A 17,552-nucleotide genomic window follows, 5' to 3' on the forward strand; every position below is an offset into this window, starting at 1 on the left:
ACAGCAGAATATTCCATATTGAACCTCATGTGATGGGTTGCTGTCAAAAGACAGATGTACTAAAAATATTGGATAAAACTACCTTCAGCCTATGTGTGTAAGGTCTATTTGAAACATAAATGAGTTTCATGTTTAGATCTGGGTCCCCTCCCTTATTACATACATGCAAATATTCAAAAATAAAAAAGAAATCTGAAATTGAAGACACTTCTTATTCAAGCTCTTCCTGTTCTAAGTATTTGCTCTTCATCTGTAAAATGTAAATGACAGCACCTGTCATGGAGTTGTTATGAGGATTGATGGGTTAATATATGCAAAGTCATTTTAAAAATAGTTATTAATTTGAAAGGCAGAATTACAGAGAGAGAAATTGATATATGTGTGTGTATGTATATATGTGTGTGTGTGTGTGTGTGTGTGTGTGTGTGTGTGTGTATATATATATATATCTTCCATCTATTGTTTCACTCCCCAAATGACTACAATGGCTGGGGCTGGGCCAAGCCAAAACCAGGAGCCTAGAACTCCATCTGTGTCTCCAACATGGACGGCAGAGGCTCAAGTACTTGGGCCATCTTCTACTACCTTCCTAGGCACATAAGCAGGGAGCTGGGTTGGAACTGAGATAGCTGGGATTCAAATGGGTGCTCATATAAGATGCCAGTATCACAGGGACAGTTTAACCTATTGTATGACAACATAGGCCCCATATGCTAAGTCTTAGAATGATGCGTAGTGCACAGTAATCCCTTGACTTATAAAAACAATGATAACAGTCAGTCTTTATTGAGTGCTTAATATATGCCAAGCACTTTTCTAAGCATATTATTTAATCTTCAAAGCAATCCCAAGGGGGTAGATCCTATAATTACCCCATTTTACAGATAAGGAAGCTGAGATACGGAGATCAAGTAAATCGCTCAAGGTCACACAGCCAGGAAGCAGCAAGTACTCAGACCCAAGCATTCTGACTTCAAAGCCTGTGTTGTTAAGCATTAAGCAATGTATTATCTCTGCAGAAATAGTCCTCTGAGGGGCTGGCAATGCACACTGGTTAAACTACCACCTGCAATGCCCATCCCTGGCTATTGTGGCCATTTGGGGAGTGAACCAGTAGATGGAAGATCTCTCTATCTTTCTTTATCTCTGCCTTGCAATTAAATAAAAAAAAATTTAAAAAAAGAAATAGTTTTCAGAGCTATTGTTAAGGAAACCTATGCTAATCTTCTGGCCCTATTATTGTGCCCTATTCAAGCTTTAGGCCTATTAATGATTGCTTGGAGGAATTTTTGCTCTTGGTGCTAGGCTTTTTCTGTTCCGCATTATAGAAGAGTGGCTAAATATTAAAGATTACTTTGTGAGCACAGATTTACTCTTAGATGTGGTAATTTACAAATAATCTTGTATCAGTTAACATCTAGCTCCCTTGGCCTCAAAGCACAAGTAGTTTCAAGATTTTATTGGGGCATTTATCCATATGAACCAGACCATTATAACTAGGGAATATTTAAGCTGAATGAAATTGCCTAGTCACCTTAGACTATAAGCTATTATGACCCAGGACAACTCTACATGGAGCTATAATATATAATATTTCAGGCAAATTATATTATAATGAAATAATGAAGAAACACTAAATAAAAACTCATTTCTTATTTATAATGATTATTAGAAATATAGTAATAATTATTTTCAGAGTATTTTAATAACATTTTTGAGCATGTACTATGTGCTAAGCACTGTGGTAAGCATGATTTAATTCTCATATCAACTCTAGAAGTTAGCTACTATCAATCTGATTTTATGGATGATTAAATTGAGTGTTGTAAGATGCTTAACTTCAAGATCAAATATTGAAGGAAATAGGTCTGGAACTGTGGCAGATTAAATCTGGAATCTGAGATCTTAACCACTCTACAATATTGGCTCCCATAGTAACATCCATTGATCCCAGATTGGCCCCAGTATCCATTTAGAACCTAAGTAGATCTGTGAACCAACCATTCAAGTGCTACAAAGATTCCTGGTTATTCAATTTAATCATGGTTGGTCTAATACAGGAAGATATAGCCTAGCCAACCATAGCTCATTGTTTGAATCATAGTCTGGTATAACTGTTCTTTGCCTTTGCCTCATATAGAATTTAGATTCCTTTTTTTCTCTACCTATTTCTCATTCTCTTATCTTTTTCTCTTCATATTTGGTGGCTTTTATGATTGTTTCCTGGCATTCAATGTAAAAATGTTTCTTATTTTATTATTGGTATTATTGTTACCTAACTTACCTCACTTACATTATAACCTATAAGAATTGATCTGGTCTGGAATTACGAACTTATTTTGGGGGGGGGGGAGGAGTAGCTACTGCATAAGCAAATGGCAAGACAAAGTAGCTTCACTGTGGGTTAGCTTCTTAACTCTAATGAGCTTATGGATTATCTGGGGATTTTGTGAAAATGCAGCTTCTGATTCAGTAGATCTGGGCTGGGGCCTGAAATTTTGTGATTTCAATAGATCCCATATTAGACAAAGCAGACTTTGAGTAGCAACATTCTAGACTGACCCGGTGCTGTCCTGCTTTTAAGTAGGATCACAAGGAAATGAATCTGGGGAGGTTAATGTTTAGGCTGTTTAATAAGCCATCCCAGTATCTCTGATATGGTAGTTCCCTAATGTCTTCACAAATCCCTTGTAATGGTTAATTAAGTTTCACTGTCCAGAAAGCTTTATTGTGTCTAAACTACACCCTTCAGCTAATGTCCATACCATCTCTTTTCCTCTCCTTTAGGAATCCATGATTTTGAAGATATCTACGCCATGTTTATTTGCCTCCTAAAAGAAATCTATAAATTCAGACAAGGCTTCTAATTCCTTGTCACAATCCTGTTGCTTGTTATTTCAATGAGCTATTTAAATGGTCGATGACTCTATCTTGCATCAGATATACCTTCAGCTTGCCTCAAGTGCAATAGTGAGTATACTAGTAACTAATGGCCACTCGGCCTATAAAGCTCATATTACAAAAATGCACACTCTAGGCAGAATCTGGTAAATGTCAACTTCAAAATAAGTTGTGTCATACTGTTATATTTATTACCACATGGTCAATAAAAAGAAACACTTGTGAGGTGATTAAAAATAACATACCAGGTAAAATTGGTTGTCCAGCAATTCCCAGCGGTGCCATTCCAAGATTATTCATTGCCGTGGCCCATGCAGTGGGATCAGACATAGGTAGTGTCATTGCAGTAGAATCCACATTCAGAGTTCTACTATTATCAGCTGAAAAGAAATGACAAGTCAAATAATTTTTTGTGTCAAGGTTCTAGTATCCAGTTTACTTACCAACATAAACTATGGCAAACTCTTTACAAAACAGTCTGATGGACAGTGGTAGATGAGGTCTCAATGCCAGCTTTCTTACAAGGAATAAAACAATACAGCTTGAACTGGCAGGAAGTCATGGAATTTGAAAGTAATTTAGCAGATGGCATTTCAGTATAAGTGATTCCCTTCATTTCTCCCACCCCCCTTCCTTCCTTTTCTTCATTTTGTTCCCAAGTGTATGTACACACCACAGGGTCTTGGGATGATTAAGAAGTTTCCTATTCTTTTCCATCTACTAGCATATGATTACTTCAGCAGCTTCTGTCCAAACTACTCATGCTTGCAAACCAAGAAAAAAATCTTAGAGTTTCTGTAGTTGGCAATAAAATATGAAAATTGTACTACAGATGCAATTTCACATCTTAGAGGCAGTAGTATAGAAAAGAGCTGGACACGATCAGCAGATATCAAGCTATTCAATTGTACATTTGGGGGGGGGTGGTGGTGGTTAGTGGAGTACCAGAGAAAAAGTAGACAGGAGACATGCCCACAGCCTTCAAAGGCTGTACAATCTAGCTGCTGAAGAGATTGATCATGATGGTGATAATTATTACTATTATCACCTCCACCCATCACTACCACTAATTATTGCACATTTACCATATACCAGGTAAAGCACTTAGCTTGCGCTGAACCGCATGAGGGAGAAGACTACTTATATCTACATTCAATAGGTAAGATGATTTGAAAGGGTACTGTGTCCAAGGTCATACAGGACTGTGTACTTTTTAGCCACTCTGCCTGAGTATCTTCAATTACATTAGAATTACGAAATAATGAGACTTGAATGGTATAGGCCAGAAGTGTTATTGAAGTTTAAGGAATGAAGAATGGAAGAGCTACTGTGGCCTTAGCAAATAGGAGATACTTCATGGAGAAGACAGAGTTTTAAAAAAATGAGCCAGATTTCTACACAACTACTATTGAGTGATGTGTAGTTATTAGATAGGTAAAGAAGAAAGGAGAAGACATTTCAGAAGCAGACATGACGTAAACAAAGACATTAAAGTGGGTTATATATGTATGTGAATGCACATACTGCACAGATGGAAGAGATATAGTCATAGGCCATCTGAGTACAAAAAGACTTTTATTTTCAGAAATTTCCTTCTGACTACTGATAGCTACAGAAAAAACTTCCATGACTTTTCTCCTACCTTCCAGTGTGCACTTCTAACAATTACACCCCCAAAGCAACTCTGTTCTAACAGTCGATTGTGAAAGACCATTGTATCCTTCCAATCTGGCAACATCAGGGATGATCCTTGGTTGGTTTATTTATACATGTGCTATTTTGGTCACTGATTGGTCAGAACAAGCAAATGCAAATTTCTAAAGACATTATTTCTGAAATATTAGTTTTTGACATTCTTCTGCACTGCCTTTATTTCTTCCCTCATAAGACTCCCCACAAACACACATACAGTGATTACTGGCCCTAGGAGTTCATTAATGCAGTCAGAAGTCACATTTCAGAACTGGTGACTTCTTCATCTGCAAGAACTGGAGTCCTCGTACTCAGTTTTCAGTGCTCTCTCACAAACACATATTTTAAGGCTAGAAAAACCTCTTGTAACTATTACCAAGAAAACAAACAAGAGGTATCATTTAAAAAATCCTTTGGGTAAAGAGTTCACATGGCTACAATTAGGTCCACATACACTCCCAATCCTAGCTACTGAAGACAAGATTTTTAGGGAATGTTACAATTGGAAGAAACCTTTAGACTTTACTGCATTTGTACCCTGATTTTCTCTGGTTGCTGGAGAATGACTCCTAGATGAAAGAGGCAGGTTTGGAAGGACTTGACCTCAATGTAAAACAACCTACTCACTGGCTTTGTAATCCTGGGAAATACGTAAGAAAACCAGAAACTCTTCTCCACAAAGGATTTTGAGATCAAAGAATGAGATTTTACAATGTGCCAACCTAGCCAAACTCTGGACTAACTTGGGGCAAGGGTGGGGGTGGAGGAGAGAGAATGACCTAAATCATTAGCTTTTTAAAAGGACAACACAGTATTACTGTTTTTAAAATGTATATTAATTCGAAGTGCCAGTTAAAATGTTAGCAAATAGGGTTCCTGCTAGGCTGGTTTACATGAACAGATAAGGAACAGCATTATTTTGCCACAGGGAATGTTGTTCCTAACTTCTGAAAAAGTTTTGCCTTAAATGCCCTTCTCATCTCCTTCCCATCCCCCAATATCCATCCCCACCTGTCAAATACTACTCATTTTCCAAGGGACATCTCCACCTTGTCTATGAAGCTACCACACTGGAATTAGTTACTCCTTCTTATGTGTCCTCATAACACTGCATCTATAATTTGCTTTTCATATGCTTTCTGACTCTCTCTTTCTTCCAACCAAACTTTTTTTTTGACAGGCAGAGTTAGACAGTGAGAGAGACAGAGAGAAAGGTCTTCCTTCTGTTGGTTCACACCCCAAATGGCCTCTACGGCCGGCGTGCTGCGCCAATCCGAAGCCAGGAGCCAGGTGCTTCCTCCTGGTCTCCCATGTGGGTGCAGGCCCAAGCACTTGGGCCATCTTCTACTGCTTTCCCGGGCCACAGCAGAGAGCTGGACTGGAAGAGGAGCCCCGACCGGGACTAGAACCTGGGGTGCCAGTGCCACAGGCGGAGGATTAGCCTAGTGAGCCGTGGTGCCAGCTCAACCAAACTTTTTGAGTCTTATTATATGCCAGGTTCTGTGCCAGTGACTGGGAATACAGAGACGAACAAAACTCATTTACTGCTCTGGAAGAACTTGCAATATAGTGAGAGGCACAGTCATATAAACAACTAGATATGAGGCACAGTCATCTAAACAACAAGATATAAATTATTGTAATAAGTACTATAATAAAATTGAGTAAAGTGCTATGGGAACACAATGGAGTAATTAAAAGTGTGGGACAGGGTTTGGGTGTATACATTCGGGGTTGGGTAGTAGAGGAGATAAAGAATGCCAGGGAAGCCTTCACTAGGAAAGAAGTAGTTGAAATGAGTCTTTTAGGAGGCACAGGATTTTCTTCCAGGCAATGAGTGGAGGTTTGAATAAGAATATTCCAGGAAGCAAAAACAACAGATATCTACTATGAACTGGAATCATAGTTACTGAGTAAATGTCTCTCTTCTGCTAGCCTGCCTGCTCCTTTGGTCAGGGAATGGGTTTTAGGTACTTTTGCTTCCCCATTTCTTAGGTCAGCATCTAGTACAAAGCAGATATTCAAGAAATACCCGAATGAAAGAAGAAAATCAAATTATATTGATTTTGGACAAAGTAAGCAATGTATAAAATGACATTCAGTGATTGTATACCTTTTAAAATGATAAATTGTCTTAAATGAGCTGGCATGATTGCTAAGCCAATTCTTTTTCTAAGACAACTAGACACATGCAAGAATTTGCTTAGGATTACAACCAGGGATAGTTGCACCCAACTAATAATTCAGTTTGATCTCACCAGCTAGAATCATTTTCCCGTCTAGGCACAATCATACATATAAGCAAGCTTGAAAAATTTTAGTTTAAAGAGCAATCCCAGATGATCATTTCTGGCAGCAATCTGGAATTAAGGTCCACATTAACAAAACATACTGTGCTAGACATCTGTTTAGAATTACCACTGTGTGGTGGCAAAGTTAAGTTCTGGCCTGATTAACTTGTCAGACTGGAGATGGATATCCAGCAATTTTTTGAAGTGTTTTATCAAAGTAGACCTATGCTGCTAGAGGAAGAGATTGCTTATTTTCCTATAATCGCTGGCAGTAGCCAAGAATATTCAAAAGGTAAGTTACTGAAGGCTACAGTTATTGAATGGACTTCAAAAATCCCTTTCCTGAGTCTGAAGAATATGTCCAAACATGCTGGTTCTCCTTTTCTGATGTGTGACAACTACTCAAGAGGTCAGAGATTGTAGAGTGGTGGTGAATAAGTAAGCACTTTGTAGATAATTTGACTGAAATATGGCACTTTGGAATAAGAGTACATTGGCACCAAAACAATAAAAGCTTTGCAAGTGACCGTTCACTTTAATCGGTATTACTCCATAACCATTAAATCACTGCCATCTGTTTATTTTTGTATTGTTTATGCACTGCTGACTAATTAGTCAATACTAACAAAGTTATTTGATATTGTAAACTACACACACACACACACACACACACACACACATTCTGTGATACATTCATCCTGTGGTGGAGTTAATTATTTCACATATTTCCTTTGAAACAAGGACACAATTTTGGTGCCACCTCTCCAGCTATTGTCTATTATTAAGACAAAAACTCTCCTTCTCTGACAATTTACTCTCCTATAATTCTCTTTCTTGTGTCCAGGCTTATCTTCACTGGTTTTTATGTGTCCTGTAATTTTGTTACACAGTATTCTGTAAAGTAAGGAAAGGATTTTGTCAACAAACATTTAATGAAAAGACATTAAGAGTAGGAAGCAATCCTGCCTAGTGATCAAGAGCATTGGTTTGGTAGTCAGGTGGCTCTGGACTAGAGTCTAGCTCCACTCTCTGGTGACTGTAATGTGCTCATTCTCTTTTTTTCTTCTCTTCTCTTCTCTTCTTGCCTGGATGTCTTCCAGATTTTAGTTCACATTTGCTGTACATTCATTGAACATTTTCCACATGTCAGGCACTAGTCCAAATGTTGAGGACATTATGGTGAGCCAAACAGACTCATCCTTGGCCTTATGGAACTTACATTCTAGTGAGGAGACAGATATTAAAATATTATTGAATAACTATAATTATATATCATAATAAATGTTATAGATAAAGATCTGAATTTGATGAGAAAAACTGGCAAGCTACAAAACTGGGAAAATGATAGTATTTTATCTTACAGGTTTCATGAAGATTAAATTAGTGTAGATGAAGAGTTTAGCATGGTTTCTGGCTCATATTAGCACTCAGCAAATGGTAATCATAACATGGTAATAGTCAGGATGATGATGATAAAGCGTCCCCAGCCCTTACTTGAGGATCTCAAGGCCTACTGAGAGACACATGTCTATACATAAATTATTAGAATATATTATATAGATGATGAAATCAAGCCACAACAGTTTAAGTGGTCAGCTCAGTATCATACAGCAATTAAATGTAAAGCAGGGGCCAGTGCCGCGGCTCACTAGGCTAATCCTCTGCCTTGCGGCACCGGCACACTGGGTTCTAGTCCCGGTCGGGGCGCTGGATTCTGTCCCAGTTGCCCCTCTTCCAGGCCAGCTCTCTGCTGTGGCCCGGGAGTGCAGTGGAGGGTGGCCCAAGTGCTTGGGCCCTGCACCCCATGGTAGACCAGGATAAGTATCTGGCTCCTGCCATCGGATCAGCGCGGTGCGCTGGCCGCAGCGTGCCAGCAGCGGCGGCCATTGGAGGGCGAACCAACGGCAAAGGAAGACCTTTCTCTCTGTCTCTCTCTCTCACTGTCCACTCTGCCTGTCAAAAAACAATGTAAAGCAGGAATATGAACTCAGGCAGTTCTGATGCCAATGCTTACAGCCTTACCCATCACACTAAACTCCCAAAGAGTATATTTATTTTCAGTGTTCTCTTAGCTCACTGAATACACTGCTATATTAGCCCTTAGCACACAATATTTTAAATCATTTCTTTCTATGAAACCCTCCCTTTAGAGTCTAGAATCTCTTATTCTTCCTTAGTATTCCCGTTATCTAGACACAATGCCTGACACAGAACAGATATTCACTAAACTATTTTATTTTAAAGATTTATTTATTTATTTATTTATTTGAAAGTCGGAGTTACACAAAGAGAGAAGGAGAGGCAGAGAGAGAGACAGAGACAGAGAGAGAGAGGTCTTCTATCCGCTGGTTCACTCCCCAATTGGCAGCAACAGGCAGAGCTGCGCCAATCCGAAGCCAGGAGCCAGGAGCTTCTTCCAGGTCTCCCACATGAGTACAGGGGCCCAAAGGCTTGGGTCATCTTCTACTGCTTTCCCAGGCCAGAGCAGAGAGCTAGATTGGAAGTGGAGCAGCCAGGACTCGAATCGGTGCCCATATGGGATGCTGGCACTTCAGGCAGCAGCTTTACCCACTACGCCACAGTGCTGGTCCCACTAAACTATTTTGGTTGTGGGTGGGAGGGACGGTATGGGGGGGAAGCCATAGTAATCCATTATTCGTACTTTGGAAACGTATATTCATTAAAAAAAAAAATTAATGAGGAAATATAAGAGTGTATATAAGATAGTCCTGTACTAATATTCTTTCTAGAAGCAGGTGTCAAGCTATTTAAAACAGGATAATACCCTACTGTTGTATTAAGATAAAATCTCTTTTGAGGAGTTTCTTTTGAGGGTTGAATATTAAGAAAAAATTTTAAAATGGAGAAAGAGAGGAAGAGAAAATAGTGATAATTTGAGGCATTATAATCCTGACATACTGATAATACAAGAAAATCACAATTACAGAGAAACCAACTTCAAGAGAGCTAAGCCTAGGCAGGAAATAATTTTCATCATAGTGAAATTCTTCATGAATAAGAAGGGACTGACTGGAATTTTCTTGGAGAATTTAAGGTAATTCAATTTACTAACATAAATGTGCATGTAGCAGCTGTCCTGTTAGTTCCTGGAGAGCAGGCGACACAGATTTTATCTACTTTTGAATCTTTAGCCAATGGTTATCTCAAAATAGGTGCCAATAAGTAGGCATTTAAATGAGCGAACTCTGTAAGAACACAGTAATTATATAAAAGAGGACCTTACGTTAATGGCCCATTTCATAGCCCCTTAGCCATCTAAAATCTCTCTACATTACACGGGCCTGAACAATGACTTAGCTCTCCAGTCATTTTTGCAGAAAGAAGTTAGTGGCCCAAAGCTGGGTGACACATCAGACCTTTAGAACATACTGGGACTTACACAAATGGTTAATGATAGTGCTAATGAGAATAATAATAATAATGACTAATAAAGGTTAACACTTAAATATGCTGACTCTGTGCCAGGCACTGTTTTAGGTTCTTTATGCATATTAATTTAAAACTCATAACAACCTTATGAAGTAGGTCCTTTTATTAACCCCATTCTACTGTTGAGGAAACAGGAACAGAACTTAAGCAACTTATTCATAGTCAGTCATGCAGCTGGCATGCCATGGAGCTATGATTCAAACCCAGATAGTTTGGCTCCACAATTCCTGCCCTCATCCACTATGCTATACTACATCAGGAGAGTCATGAAGTTGCAGAATATTGGAGCTAGGAGGGTTACACAGATCATAACTAGACTCCATGTTCTCTACTGCAATAGTTCATAATGGGGCTAAGTTTGCTTTGCATGGGCTATTTGGCAGCATTTTTGGCTCTCAGATAGAGGGACAGAGAATTGCTACTGACATCTAGGGGATACAGATGGAGGATGCTGCTAAACAGCCTACAAAGTCCAGGGCAACCCCCTACAATAATGCTCTGGCCCAATTTGTCAGCAGTGCTGAGGCTGAGAAACCCTGCTCAACTGCAGCCGTTTTTGTGTATTCTTACTAGAGAGCTCCTCAACCCCCTGGCTTCTTCACCATCTACCATACGTACAGCCAATCTCAACTTCCACAGTTTCTGCTCTACTCTCTTACATTACTGTACTCCTAAAACTAATCTGATCAACTCTCCCATCCATTCCCCCCACCACTGAGTAATCTATTAACATTTTTAGCATGGTTACTTCTATGTTCCCATCAAAGAAATAATCCCTGTGGTGGGGACTCCAGGTATCAGAGAAGGCTGATGCGTACTGGTTACAGAGTGGTCCTGGGAATAGCACTAGGGACATCATGACAAAGCAAAGAGAAAGAAAGTTCAAAAAACCCTTGCACAGGGGCCAGCACTGTGGTGTAGTGGATAAAGCTGCTGCCTGCAGCGCTGGCATTCCCTATGGGCACTGGTTCGAGTCCCAGCTGCATCTCTTCCAATCCAGCTCCCTGCTAATGAACCTAGTAAAGCAGCAGAAGATGGCTCAAGTACCTGGGCCCATGTACCCATGTGGGAGACCCAGAAGAAGCTCCTGGCTCCTGAATTCAGACCAGCCCAGCTCCAACCATTGCAGCCATTTTGGGAGTGAACCAGCAGATGGAAGATCTGTCTGTCTGTCTCTAACTCTGCCTTTCAAATAAATAAATAAATCTTTAAAAAAAGAACATCCTTGCACAGAACACAGAAAAAAATCCCCATATCTGGCATATTACATAGGACTTTGCATACAGTAGACACTCAAAAAGTATTTGTTTTGAAAGTTCGTATGTCATAGCACTGAACACTGAGCTTTCTGTTTTCAGGCTAAGGGAAAGGAAACAGCAGAATAAATCACATTTTGGGTCTGCATTAAGCCTAGGGCTCAGGGTTTTAGCTTCTACTTGGTATTTACTGCTCATGAAGCAGTATAATGTGCATTCATTTTCACTGAAAATTAACAATCCATCATTGTTTGTGAACAATTCACTGAAGCTCTAGGCATGCTCCATTCTCTCCTGTTCCAGACAACAGTGACGCCACAGCTTGCATCATGGTTTTGCAGGGTATGAAAACTGACAGGGGCTTTTTTAAGACAAGGTTCCCAGAGGCTAGAGAGAGTTGATGCTATTAAACAAGCAGGAGCTTTCACTAGTGCTACCAAGGATGGATCAAAGAGCCACTCAAGGGAATCAAGATATCACAACATATTCTCTGAAGAGAAGGGAAGAGGAAAAATGAGGGATAGAAAAGGGAAGGTATTTATGCCAGCCTGTATAGTAAGTAATCATTTTCCCATGGTGGAAAGTAGGAGATGGTAGCTTGATGTTCAAGGTATTTGAGTGAGAACCTCAGGGTAGCAGGTGTTTCCACAAACTAAACTTCATCCTGGAAGATTCCATTGTTCTAGTCCATAAGCTGGAGGTTCCTAAAAAGAGCCTCCTCCTTTTTTGGGATGGTTATAAGAATATTTAAAGTTTTAAATTAGGTCTAGGGGCCAGTGCTCTGGCGTAGCAGGTAAAGCCACTGCCTGCGGTGTCGGCATCCCATATGGGCGCTGGTTCAAGTCCTGGCTGCTCCACTTCTGATCCAGCTCTCTGCTATGGCCTGGGAAAACAGTAGAAAATGGTCCAAGTCCTTGTGCCCCTGGACCCGCGTGGGAGACCCAGAGGAAGCTCCTGGCTCCTGACTTCAGACCAGCCCAGCTCCAGCCATTTTGGCCATTTGAGGAGTGAACCAGTGCATGGAAGACCACCCCCCCCCCCTTTCTCTGCCTCTCCTTCTCTCTGTGTGTAACTCTGACTTTCAAATAAATAAATAAATCTTTAAAAAATAAATTAGGTCTATAACAACATAGGGGGCCAAGCTAGTTTTCTAGGTGGTAGGTGCAGTTGGGCTATGGCAGTGATGTAGTGAGGAAGAAGGCCTGGTCTCTCCAAGGAACTCACATCACATTCCCTATATTTTTGAAGGCTATAGGGTACAGTGGAAGGAATACAGAATGTGGAGGCAGTTAAATCTAAAATCATATCTTGGCTCTACTACTTACTAGCTGTATGACTTTGGGCAAGTTCCAAAAACTTTAAAACCTGCTTATTCACCTGTTTTTTGGGGATAATGATACCTATCTCTCATGTATTAAGATAATGGTAATGATATTGCTTCCTGACATTGACTAAGTGTTTACAATGTACCAACCTCTGTTTTAAGACTTTACATGTATTAAAGAATCTAAACCTCACAACAAATCTATGAGATAGGTAATATTTATCATTATACTCATTTTATAGATAAGGAAGATGACACTTAAGAAAGTTAGGAAGTTGCCCAAGGTCACAGATATAGTTAATGCTGGAGTTAAAATACAAGTTCAGGAAGTATGGCTCCAGAGCTCATACCTTTTAAAAACAATCTATTTTACTTATTTGAAAGGCAGAGTTACATACTGAGAGAGAAAGACAGACAGACAGACAGACAAAGAGAGAGAATCTTCCATCAGCTGGTTCACTCCCCAAATGGCCATAATGGTCAGGGCTGGGCCAGGCTGAAGCCAGGAGCCAGGAGCCAGGAGCCAAGAACTCCATCTGGGTCTCCCACATGGGTGGCAGGGGCCCAAGTACTTAGGCCATCTTCTGTTGCTTTCCCAGGTACATTAGCAGGGAGCTGGATTGGAAGTGGTGCAGCCAGGACTCAAACTGGTGCTGGCATGCTAGTATTGCAGGCCATAGCTTAACCCAATGTGCCATAACACTGGCCCCCAGAACTCACACTTTTAACCACTCAGTTATATATGAGGGTACTTCATAAAATTCATAGAAAATGGAATTTGAAGGTAAGTTTACTTTGGTGTAAAAATTTGAATTCCCTGTATAGTTTTTCCATAATATACATTTTCTATTAACTAAAAGAATTCTGAGCCGAATATCTGATACAGAACAAGTCCTTGATCATTTAACCCCATTTCCTTTCCTTTACATATACATATGTGTATATTTCTGGTCAAGGAAAACACCATTCAGCTGTCTACTGGGGCCTCCTTCTTCACATATCTTTGTTATTTCACAGGGGAAGGCATAAATGGGTGGCATGAGTGGGAAGGTAGAGAGAGTGACAGAGAGAAAGTGAGAGACACAAAGATATATTCCATTCACTGGCTCACTCCCCAAAATGGCCACAACAGCCAGGGCTGAGCCAGACTGAAGCCAGGAGCCAGGCACTCCATCCTGGTCTCCCACATGGGTGGCAGGGGCCCAAGCATTTGGGCCCTCTTCCATTGCTTTCCCAGGTGCATTAGCAGGGAGCTAGTTCAGCAGCAGTGCAGCCTGGACTTGAACCTGTGCTCATATGGGATACTAGTGTTACAAGCAGTGGCTTAACCTTTTGTGCCACGTGCCAGCCCACATTATCACATTTTTACCATATTTCCTCATCTAACATTTAGGTAAAAAACACCAAACAGCATAAATGTGCCACACATATGCTACTTACCCCAGCTACTTTAACATTTGCACTAATTGGCTATTAAGTCAATTTCTGGTTTTGAAACTGACGCATTAGTATTACTGTCTGGACTTCGATGTTTTATCAACTACAAATCTGAATATTAAGCAAACCAGCTAATGGCATTTCAGGTACTGAGGACACTCTTTAAGTTAATGATGTGGCTGCTACTGCTGGGGGGGTGGGGATGATGAAAGAAATGATAGAAGCATAAATTCTGTTAAGTTCCCAAAGTTCTGTTTTCTATGCCTCTCCAAGGTAAGTTGCCAAGAGGTGACTTGGCAACCTGGCTGGTGTGCTGTTGGAGGTTTGGCAAGATCTCTTGGGAAAAGAAATACACAGTTCTAGGTTAATCCTCAAGCCATTCTGCTTTAGTTTTATTGCTGGAAATCTTTCCAACATGTTTTAGTCCGCATCCTTGCCACAGGAGGAGAGTATAACAAAGATAAAGATAACATGAACTAGATCTAGAATTAGGAGGGCTCATCTGAACTCTGGCATTATCATTTACTGGCTGTGTAGCAATCACTTACACCTGTGTTTATATACGTGTACTCCAACCATGTGCATCAGAATCATCTGGGATGCTTAGTAAATAGGCCAATTTCCAGGGTCCACTGCTGAGGTTTTCATCTGGGTGGCGCTGGGGTGGGAGGACTCTGCCTGTTGAACAAGTACCCTAGGAAACTCATGCCTACCATAAGCTTGAGAAGCACAGAGCTTCAGTTTACTCATCTATAAATAAGAATGATACCACTCCTTTCACAGGGTTGTGGTAAAGACAACACAGGTATCAATATGAGATAGCTATATCTGAATCTTTGAATGAATTTACACTGCCAGGCTTCAGGATACATTTGGAATATTACTTTGGCAAACTCATTAAATCCATGTGGTACCAAGGTGAAAAATACATTCCTCTGTCCCTGGAGGGGCTCATGGATAGAGTAGTGACAAAGGCAGATACGAAAACAAAAATGACCTTATAGTTGGATAATGGCTAAACAGAGAGACAAAGAAGGGGGAGGCATAAAGGAAGCGCTGTGAAGATGGTTGAGGTGACTTAAACTGAATTTTGAAAGATTTTCATCGTACTATGGATAGCTTAAAAGTATAGGATAAGGCTGTATTTGTGCTAAGTCTAAAACCTAGAATAGAATTGATCTTGTTTGAGGGGATGGGTGTCAGTAGAGAGTATTTCCATGGTAGTTTCCCTATCATTCCTCTCTCCTGAAGTGGAATGCTGAACAACTGGAGTCGTTTTGTAATCTCCAGTTGGTTGGACTCTGAGAAGATGGGTATTAAACTATATTGTTGACTTGCTCTGCAGGTCATTAACAACAAGGCCATGTGCTAAGTTAGGGAGGTAGGATCCAGGCCATGATGATTATAAACAAGTCAAGTGTTAAATCCTACTGATAATGGGAACTTTGGCTTGAGAACTAGCTTCCTCAGCAGGGTCATCCTCAAATATTAAGGGCAAAGCTATATATACCCATACAGCCGCAGGAGGCAGTGACTAATGGCCCTGCGTTGGGCCAGCAGCCCTGGCCCTCTTCAGGCTTCTTTACTTCTACAGGCAGCCTAATGAGTTTTCAAACTATACATCAATACAAATACAGTCAAATACAAATAATCAGAAAATAATGGCCGTTGGATTAGATCTGAGTTCTAACCCTGATCCACCACTTAGTAGCTGTGTGATACAAGGAGGATACCAATGTCACTGTGCTTCATCTTCCACATCTGAAAAATGAGGATTATAAAGGTACCTATTCCATAGAAAAGCACTACAGAGATTCAAGGAGAAAATACGTGAGAAAGGTCTCCTGCAGTGTCTAGCCCAGCAAGTGGTTACAGAATACTGGTAATTATTATCAATATATTGCCAATAATGAGTGTTGCCTCTGATACCGTATGGAAAACAGAGGCCCCTGGGTGTGAGGAGAGAGGGAGGTATTATCATTCCTTCTGGTGGAAAGGACTTGAAAGCAGCAGTACAGGAACTAGCCACTAATAACAGTGGGCGATGTATTTACAACAAAAAAGAACAAGATGGCTTCTCTTTAACAAATTATTTGGCAAGAGCACTGCCAACAAGAACAGTGGAACTAATTTGTATTCCTGTCATCTAACTGATGAGTTTTCTAAAAGTGGTATTGCTAATAAAATGCTCAAAAGATTTTCCAGTATCACCCTTTGCCTTGTATACCCCAAACACACCAGACCTGCTGCCAAAACCCATTTACTTTTTTCTCCAAAAACATGGATGGCATTTTCATCCAGGCTTTCTTTCCTGATCCTCCATCTGTGGTGAAGGAATGCCAGTATTACCCAGTGTCACATCTCCAATATACATGACAAATTTGGGAAATAAAGGAGTAGGCAGGAGAAGAGCTTGTTCTTCATGGCTAGTTTTCCAACAAGACAAAATAAGGTTATGGTGATAGCTATGACTTTTGTGACAGCTGGACAGAGGACACCACTGTTTCAACCTACTCCAGGAACAATCCATGTAACAAGTGAATTTGGTTGACAGTTTGTGATTCTGAACTGCATTAACCATAGTGCCTTTCCTGGAATCTATCTTATATATGATGTATTTTGTCCTATTTAATTCAATAGCTTTTCCTGAATATTTTAGTACAGCAATAGTAGCCCAAATAGCAAATGCATGTGAATCACTGACTTTCATTTCTTTAATCCATTTCTGCTGTAACTTAAATTTTCATCCTGAGTGAATCTCCAGGCCACTAGTGACATCACTTTTAAACTATATTCATTTTTTAAAAATTGACATTAACAAGGATGGGGACATAAGCTATTAAAAAATAAAAAGCATCTAGGTTGGTGATGATCTCCAGAGCAAACCTTACAGGGATTGGTAGAGCAAATTTGATTTGAAAATGATTACAAAAGGTGAATTCCCTGTAAATAATGAATTGGAAAGAAAATCAAGCTGGGAGTATTTGCTTATCCACTTATTTCCACATGGAAGAAAAGCTGTAATTCCTGACAGCCTGTGCTTACAGTGTGTCTAGACTGGCCAGAGAGAAAACAACCAATGACAATAAATACACAAGCCTACCTGGTCATTGCATTCTGTCGGATACAACATCAAGGAAAGCCATAAAGATAATAAGTCTTTGAGTAACAACCTATAAATCCATGATTACAGTTCAAACA

At 40.1% G+C, this 17,552-nt stretch overlaps 1 protein-coding gene across 50 annotated transcripts in view; it reads right to left on the reverse strand.

Annotated features, from left to right (window-relative positions):
• ENOX2 (ecto-NOX disulfide-thiol exchanger 2) overlaps positions 1-17,552 on the reverse strand; it is a 322,971-nt gene that overhangs the window by 78,551 nt on the left and 226,868 nt on the right. For all 50 annotated transcript variants that reach the window (XM_070066497.2, XM_089323927.1, XM_070066506.2 and 47 more), the window contains one exon: positions 3,147-3,281. In XM_070066497.2, the coding sequence (XP_069922598.2) occupies positions 3,147-3,243 (97 nt within the window). In that variant the 5' untranslated portion in view covers positions 3,244-3,281. The remainder of the gene's footprint in view (positions 1-3,146; positions 3,282-17,552) is intronic.

The sequence above is a fragment of the Oryctolagus cuniculus genome, chromosome X, assembly GCF_051225735.1.
Source record: "Oryctolagus cuniculus isolate XC-2025 breed Fujian yellow rabbit chromosome X, ASM5122573v1, whole genome shotgun sequence".
NCBI lineage: Eukaryota > Metazoa > Chordata > Mammalia > Lagomorpha > Leporidae > Oryctolagus > Oryctolagus cuniculus.